Source organism: Symphalangus syndactylus, chromosome 7, assembly GCF_028878055.3.
Source record: "Symphalangus syndactylus isolate Jambi chromosome 7, NHGRI_mSymSyn1-v2.1_pri, whole genome shotgun sequence".
NCBI classification, from domain to species: domain Eukaryota; kingdom Metazoa; phylum Chordata; class Mammalia; order Primates; family Hylobatidae; genus Symphalangus; species Symphalangus syndactylus.
This window is the reverse complement of record NC_072429.2, coordinates 79,747,318-79,756,569: the sequence shown is the minus strand read 5'-3', so window position 1 is coordinate 79,756,569 and position 9,252 is coordinate 79,747,318. Positions and strand designations below refer to the sequence as shown.

Sequence of the window (9,252 nt, the reverse complement as noted above, 5' to 3'; positions counted from 1 at the left end):
GCAGGGCAGAGTCCTGGCTGATCACTTCTCAGTTCAGGCCAGACTCACTTTGTATTCCCATGGATCCTGAAGCTTCAGCCCTAAAAAAGAAAATCCTCAAAATGGTGTGAGTCTTAACAAATATTCCTTCAAAACTAGCTGAGCAACATCGTGAGACCTTGTCTCTACAAAAAATAAATAAATTAGTTGGGCATGGTGGCACACGCCTGTAGTCCCAGCTACTCGGGAGGCTGATGCGGGAGGATCACTTAAGCCAACGAGTTCAAGATTAAAACGAGCTATGACTACACTACTGCACTCCAGCCTGGGCGACAGAGTGAGACGCATCTCAAATAAATAAATAAAAATAAATATTCTTAATAACATACCTTAATATTATTTAATAAGTACAGCTAATAAATATCCCTGGCTTTATTGTTTCTAGACCTCAGAGAACTCACGATTTCCATCATCTGACAACAGTGAGAGAATGAATTTGATCATTTTAAGGCCCAAGTAAAAGACCCCATTTTCTTCTTCCATTTTTCTGGATTGGTCCGTGAGTAATGTTTTCTCTCTGTGACCTTCAATCCTTTCTTCACCCATGACTATTTTTCCTAGACCACTTTTCTCTTTGTCTTAATAAAAACCTTCCCAGACATGGCCACTTCACCAAGTTCCCAGTGGGTCTTCCTTTCCCTTCATTATTAACATTGTCATAGAGTAGGTACAATGCTCACTGCTTTCATTCCTCTCCTCATAGTTGCTTCTTGACTCCTGTCATTTGACTTTCACAGTCATTAATTAATTACACTTCCAAAGACACCAATGGATTTTTAAATATCAAACACACTCTACTGAGTCACCAGGCTTCTTCAGCATTTGACACTGTTAATTTTCCCTCCTCTGTGAAATTTTTCTCCCTTGGTTTGTGTTACTACATACTGGCTTCTTTCTTAACAGTGCCCTCTTTATTCCTTTCTGCATCCCTCCTAAAATACAGACATTTCCCAAGATTCAGGCTTTAGTCTTCTCGTTCTTTTATCTGGCATGCTCTACCTTGATGATCTCATCCAGGGCTTCCACTATCCCTTCTAAAGCAAATCATTCTTGACTTTGTCTCTAGCATTGACATTTCTTCTGAGCTCTTAACCCGTATTCCAATTGCTTCCTGTCCATCACTATAAAACTATCAAAGCTGGTAGCATTGATAAACATCTTTCAAATCAAACTCATCATTTTCCCAAAAGATATTCTGACTCTCCCATTTACTGTCTTGACAAATGTCATCTGAGTATACCCATCATTCCGGAGAGAAACCATCACTCCAGAGAGTAATGGAGTTAACTCCCTCCTATCCTTTATCATTCAATTAGTTCAGTAGCTAAATCCTATTAGCTCTACCTAACTACCCCACCACTATCCCCTCCATCGTATCCTGTCTGCTGTCTCTTAATTCATACCCACTCTGCTCCCTCATGTACCTGTACAATACCTACCAAACAGGATGCTCTTGCTCCAGCTCCCCACCTCTCATGCATTTATGCACTTTGAGTTCAGTTATTGTTCTATGGCAATATATAACAATACTGTAGTCCTAAATGGCTCCCTCTACAGGATGAAATTCAAACTCTCTGGCTACCTTTCAAGCCCTGTTTGCCACACACCTTCACAGACAGCCTAAACTCTGGCCACATTTTTTATTTATGGTTCTCAAATGGACCATCAAACCTCCATCCCTTTTTAAAATCCTGTTCTCTTTGTTCAGCATACTCTCCTCACTCTCCTATTTTATCTGCTGAACTCCTACTTACTGGTCCAAGCCCAGCTTGAAATTCAATTCCTCTTCATGTTGATTTCCTGTGTCTTCCATTATCACCTCATCAGGAGAGTTCACTGCTCCTCATCTGTATTCCCACAGCATTTTGTAGACTGCAAAGACATTCGATATTGAAGCTTCATCTTTTCAGAACTGAACTTAGTATATGACATATAGTAAGTGTTCAACGAGATCATTCACTTTGCACATGTTTATTGAGCACTTTCTATACACTGGACATTGTTTTAAGTGTTGACAATATAATGGTGGAAAAAACAGACACAATTCCCATCTTCATAGGGCTCATAGCTTAGAGGGAATTATAACCAACAACAACAATAAAGAAACAACAAGTGTTTATTTAGCTTCTTTGCATTCCCTGTGCCTTGTATAATCTTTGTTAATCTAAGAAATTAACTTCTTATACGTGAAATTGCTAGTTTTCCGAACTGCTAATGAATGCATAATTGTGAAGTAATAGGTTTAAAATCATTGGAAAAACAACGTTATAGTCATCTGATTCCTAAAGCTTGTTCTATTTTTTTCATAAAGGAGGAAGACTGAAGAAGGGATAAATATGTTAGATGGATGAATATTAAAGCACATGTATGTATACATAAGTGTGTTTCTCTGAGGCAGTTGGGGGGATATAAGTGAAAGGAAAAGAGGAATAGATTAGGAGATGTTGAAGAGGCACCATGCTAAGAAAAACAGGCTGCAGTTTAGGCCATAATCTTCTGTTACATTTTTTGACAACTTTCCTGATGGTCCCAGACATCATGGGTTTTCTGTCCAATGTCCTGCAACGTTACTGAATTTTCAAACAGCTATGTGAATTCTTCCAGGCACTAGTTTGGTCTGTAATTGCATTGTTAGGCAAGCCCAACAAAAGGCAGCCACTCAGTTCTATTGAAAATGAGGACAGCACTAATTAATTTAGAAAGATGGGGGAGTGAAGCAACTCTTGGTGGTACTTCAGATTCCTTGTTGATGATTAAAATTTCCATAAAATTTTCCCTTCAGAACAAAATACGTTATAAACTGCTTGATAATGCTAATCTTCATAACATATGTTTCTTAATCTAAAGAGGTAATTTACTCTTACCATTTATTGCACCTAAAAAATCCCAGTGCTATAACTAAAACCATACTGTTAAAAAGGCTGAGATAAATCATGCAGGCAGATGGTGGTTACACAAGCCAAACTATAATCAGGCTTTGAGTCACACCAAACAACTTTCTGACACTCCCAGGCATGACAGGAAGGCTTAAGTGGCACTTTTCTCTGACAGCCTTTCTCTGGCACAAATTGGAAGACCCCAGAACACGACCAGCTTGTCTGCTCCTGATGACTGTTAATGAGATTCCAGAATTCAGAACCAGCCAGAGCCTATTTACTCTCCTTTCATGGTCCCCACAGTCCTTTCTATTTGGTCACATCTCCTTTTAGCATGACAAATAGCATGGGTAACATTTCCTGACCAACGTCCCAGTTAAGGCTCTTCCAAGAAACCCAAACACTGGGTCCTCTGTCATCCAGCTCAATTTCATCCCAGTTGAGGTTTCTTTGCTGTATACACAATTTCTTTGAATCCCAGAGATGAGAAAAACTGTGTGTGGCATGGAGAGGGAAGGGAGGATAAACTTGGATATAAAAATAAGACTATTTCAAATGAAATAAAATAAGAAACCAGTTAAATATTTCATATGAGAAAAATGAGTGTTAATATTGTTTGCGTCATTAAGATGAGCCAGGTACTGTACTAAGCATTTATATGTATTGTTTCATTTAATCCTCAACCAACCTACCTATGCAGTAAGTCCCATTATTATTCCCATTGCACAGCTGTGTAAAGAGATTCAGAGATGCCACGTAAGTTACTCAAGAACATAAAGCTGGTAAGAGAAGGAGCAGAGACTTGAATGGGCTCCAGATGATGTCAAAGATTTGGCTGTTAGCAGCTTTGAGTACTGCTCTTATTAATGCTAGAATCGGCAATATTTCAATTAGTACATAAGCAATTGCAAAAATGTCTTTAATGCTTGTATAATATTTTTTAGCCCCAAATGGCATCCTAATACAAGAGAATGTTCTTTTCAAAAGTCTTATAGATAATCGACCACTGACTGCAGCAATTTGCCCTCAAATTCTGTTCTGCATTTCTTTTTTTTTTTTGAGACGGAGTCTCGCTCTGTCGCCCAGGCTGGAGTGCAGTGGCGCAATCTCGGGTCGCTGCAAGCTCCGCCTCCCGGGTTCACGCCATTCTCCTGCCTCAGCCTCTCCGAGTAGCTGGGACTACAGGCGCCCGCCACCACGCCCGGCTAATTTTTTGTATTTTTAGTAGAGACGGGGTTTCACCGTGGTCTCCATCTCCTGACCTCGTGATCCGCCCGCCTCCGCCTCCCAAAGTGCTGGGATTACAAGCGTGAGCCACCGCGCCCGGCCAGTAACAGTTTGGGGATGCTGTGATAGAAAGGCTACGTCACTTGCTTTCTGTGCTCTGTACCTGCTTTTCAGGCTTGCCCAAATCTGGAGGAGGTCAGACTGCATGGGAGATTTCTGACAGTGCCCCCGACTAGTTAACCACTTTAAAGATGTATTATCTGGAATGTGGTATCATCACACACTGCTGTGTCATGATCCATTAGGAGATTGTGTTGCGAGGAATATGTTAATAAGATAGAGTTCAAACCCCTAAACGAGAAATTTCTAAACAAATTAGAGCAGAACAATTTTGAAACGAGCATTTCTTGGATAATTTTTATATGTCAAAAGTGCTAAGCACTTTACAAATATCTTATTCCATTCTCATAAAATCTCTAAGATCTATATTTTATTCTTCCCATTTTACAGATAAGAAAATTGGGACTTAAAGAGGTTCAAAGGCCAAGCATGGTGGCTCCTGCTTGTAATGCCAGCACTTTGGAAGGTCAACATGGGAGAACAGCTTGAGCCCAGGAGAGTTTGAGACCAGCTTGGGTAACATAGTGAGATCCCATCTATACAATTTTTTTTTTAATTAGCCAGGTATGTTGGCACATGCAGTAGTCCCAGCTACTCATGAGGCTGAAGTAGGAGGATCACTTGAGCCTGGAAGGCAGAGGCTTCAGTGAACCATGATTGCACCACTGTGCTCCAGCCTGGGAAACAGAGTAAGACCTTATCTCAAAAAAACAAAACAAAAAAGTGGTGGTAAGGGGTTCGGCAATTTGTCCCAGAGTCTTACAGCCATATAGGTATCAGAACGTAGACCCGAATTCCTATCCATATATATTTAAAACATGCATTCTTATCCTTTTTTTTTGACAGATTCTAATTGTATATAATTATGGGGTACACAGTGATGTTATGATATATGTATACACTGTGGAATGATTGAAGCAAACTAATTAGCATACCCACACCTTAAATGATTATCATTTATTTCTTCCAACTGCAACTTTGTACTCTCTGACCAACCTCCTCCTACACCATTCTAGTCTCTGCTTCTGAGTTCCATCATTTTGGATTCCACATATAGGTGAGAACATGTGGTATTCATCTTTCTGTGCCTGTCTTATTTCATTTAGCATAATGTCCTCTAGGTTCATTCACGTTGTCACAAATGACAGCATTTTCTACTTTTTTAAGGAGGGATGGTATTCCATTTTGAATATACACCACATTTCTTTACCCATTCATCTGTTGATGGACACAGGTTGATTCCACAGCTTGGCTATTGCAAGCATTCATATCCTTGATACTACATTACCCCTCACTCACAATCATACTCTAATATGACGTCATGAGTAGTATAGAAAAGACACATTTTGTAAAGAACCAGCAATAGGATAAGTTGCTAGTATGCATGTGGGAATGTGTGGTACATGTCAGAGTGCCTATTATATGTATCAAAGCTGATATAAAGATAAAAGATTCTTTAAAATTGTTATAGAGTAAACTAGGAGACTATGAAATATAATTTGTTCTTGGCTCCATTGTCTATTTCCTAGATATCTTTGGAAAGTAATACAGCTGTGTTTCATCAGTTTACAATTTGGGGAGAATATCTGACACCTACCTTTCTCATAAGAGTGTTTTAATAAAAACTAAGATATGGAACAATTATTGTAAATGTTTCTTATTTAATATGTTTATCAGTATCATGCCATGTTACGGAGTTTAAACTATCCTTTAAGCAACAAATTGCTGCTGGAAATTTTCAAAGAGAAGCATAACATGATCAAATTCTCATTTTCGGGGTAAAAAACCACTGGTAGAAATACGTGAATGGATGGAAAGGAGTAATTTTCTTTAAATGCATTGATGTAACAGCAAGGTTATAAAGTGTCTCTGAACACAGGCAGCTGGTGTGACCTAAGCAAGGAAAAACTGGTAAAAGAAACAAAAGCAAAGCTTCTTAGATTACTGTTTTTCCTTCTGTCTCTGAGAAAGGATCGAACAGGAATTTGAAAGCCAGTTATAAGACACAGTCACTGCAAAGTTGACAAAAACAAGCAAAGGGGAAAGGACTCCCTATTCAATAAATGTTGCTGGAATAACTGGCTAGCCATAATGCAGAACATTGAAACTGGACCCATTCCTTAGGCCATATACAAAAATCAACTCAAGATGGATTAAAGATTTATGTAAAACCTGAAACTACAAAAACTCTAGAAGAAAACCTAGGAAATACCATTCTGGACATAGGCCCTGGCAAAGATTTCACGACAAAGACCCCAAAAGCAATTGCAACAAAAACAAAAATTGACTAATGGGACCTCATTAAACTAAAGAGTTTCTGCACAGTGAAAGAAGCTATCAATAGAGTAAACAGACAACCTAAAGAAGGAGAGAAAATATTTGCAAATTATGTATCTGACAAAGGTCTCATAATCAGAATTTATGAGGAACTTAGATAAATAAGCAAAACCAACTCCATTAAAAAATAGTCAAAAGACATGAACAGACACTTCTTAAAAGAAGGGCATAGATACAGCCAACAAGTATATGAAAAAATGCTCAATATCACTAATTATTAGAGAAAAGCAAATAAAGACTACAGTGAGCTATCATCTCATACCAATGAGAGTGGCTATTATTTCAGAAAATAACAGATGCTGGTGCCACTGCAGAGAAAAGTGAGTGCTTATACTCTGCTGCTGGTAGGAGTGTAAATTAGTTCAACCTAATTTACATCAGGTGGAAATGTAACTGTGGAAAGCAGTTTGGGGATTTCTCAAAGAAATCAAAACAGAACTACCATTCAACCTAGCAATTCTATTACTGGGTATATACCCAAAGGAATATAAATAATTCTACCATAAAGACACACGCATGCGTATGTTCATAGCAGCACTATTCACAATAGCAAATACATGGAATCAATCTAAATGTCCATCAATGGTAGACTCGATAAAGGAAATGTAGTACATATACACTATGCAATACTATGCATCCATAAAATAGAATGAGGTCGTGTCCTATGCAGCAACATGGATGCAGCTGGAGGCCATTATCCTAAACGAATTAACGCAAGAACAGAAAACCAAATAGTGAATGTCCTCACTTATAAGTGGGAGCTAAACATTGGGTACACATAGACACAAAGAAGGAAACAGCAGACACTGGTGCTTGCAAGAGGGTGGAGGGTGGGAGGAGAGTGAGGATTGAAAAACTACCTATTGGGTACTATGGTTATTACCTGAGTGATGAAATAATCTGTATGCCAAACCCTTGCAACACACAATTTACCCATGAAATAGCTTGCATATGTACCACCCTGAACTTAAATAAAAGTTGGAAAGATAAATTAATAAATAATAAATAATGATAATAATGGAATTAAAAAAGACTTAGTCACTGTTTGGCCTTGGCCCAGTTGCTTAAATTAATCAAGTCACAGTGTTCTCATTGTGATATTGAAATAATCTGGATGCCAAACCCTTGAAACACACAATTTACCCATGAAATAGCTTGCACATGTACCCCCTGAACTTAAATAAAAGTTAGAAAGATAAATAAATAAATAAATAAATAAATAATGAGAATAATGGAATAAAAAAAGACTTAGTTGTTTGGCCTTGGCCCAGTTGCTTAAATTCACCAAGTCACAGTGTTCTCATTTGTGATACTGGAATAATCATAGTACTAACTTCAGAGGAAATTTATGAGCATTAAACAAGCATTTGCTTATTATTTTGTTTAAATATAAACACTATGTACTGTCAGTGTTTATATTTTAGTGTTTAATACATTTAGCTATACTGTTATCAATTATTCTGTGTTTAAAGGAAAAAATCTGTTATGAAAGACTGTGAAGATCAAAGGGGACATAATCCCATAAAGATATGCTTGTGTTTCTTTACTTTTTTTTTTTTTTTACTTTGAAATTACTTTAATTTAGAAATAGAAAACATCTTGAAAGCAAAAAAAACCCACAAAACATACAGGCAAATTTGTATTCTGTGAGCTTCTCACAGCCTCATACTTGTTCACCAATATCTAAGATGAAAAACTCTCTTCCAAAATGTATTCAGCCACCAACAATGATGTTATTAATAGGAATATGGATCAATTTCACAAAGAAGCCAATGAATCCCATTATAGCAAATCTTATTGCTGTTGCCATGGCAATCTTCTGGAATTCTTTTCTATCAGGTTTAGTGCATCTTTTAACCAGCCGAATGGAGTCCTTTACAAACTGCCGACTTGGCTCAACAAACTGCATTACCTGATCCATGACTGCCTGCCCAACCGACACCTAAAATCCAGGGACACGTAGCACTCTGTTTCTTCACTTTTAAAGATATAGGAAGATTAAGTATACTAGCATTAATTATTTACTTTTCTGGTTTGAATTTTAGAAAGAACTGTGAATCTCTCAAACTAGAAAGACTTCTGAGAAAAAATAATTAACATGCCACAGCACCAAATCAGTGAATGAAACTACATGAATGAAAACAGTGTTCAGAAATGAGGTCTGAAATTCCTGTGTAAACACTGACGCAACAGGATACTATTTTTAATGTTAAATTTGTCAATCATTTCACCTTTTAACAAGAATATTTTATTATGCATGCAACATCTTTTATGTTAATTTGTTATGTACTACAATAAAACCTCTATCTGCTTTTTTGTTCCTGTAAATGGGGCAGGAAACCAGAAGTCAAATAGCTCACACGGTGTCGTGCAGTGAGTCACATAGGGAGAACTCGGTTTGCAGTGGGATCACATGTTCGGGCCAGCGACTTTAAGTGACTTTCAGCAACATAAGCCCCACCGTTCTGTGTTGCCTCATACAACAGCATCTCCTTCCCTTTCTGAGTTTTTCTTGGCTACCTCATCTCTCACTTCCCTCTCCCGACTACATTGCTACAACAAAAGACAGACTCTCTGAGCCCCTTTATGCCTTAGTCTGAGACTGTGTTAAAAGATACATATAGAAACTTTGGACAGTGCTGTGAAGTTACAT

General features: G+C 37.9%; 1 protein-coding gene across 1 annotated transcript; it reads right to left on the bottom strand.

Moving 5' to 3' along the window:
- Positions 1–8,146: 8,146 nt before the first annotated feature.
- On the bottom strand, positions 8,147–8,557 carry LOC129485827 (protein transport protein Sec61 subunit gamma-like). Its single transcript, XM_055284837.2, has one exon. The coding sequence runs from the start codon at positions 8,518–8,520 to the stop codon at positions 8,314–8,316; it is 207 nt and encodes a 68-aa protein (XP_055140812.1). The 5' UTR covers positions 8,521–8,557; the 3' UTR covers positions 8,147–8,313.
- Between the last annotated feature and the right edge of the window lie 695 nt (positions 8,558–9,252).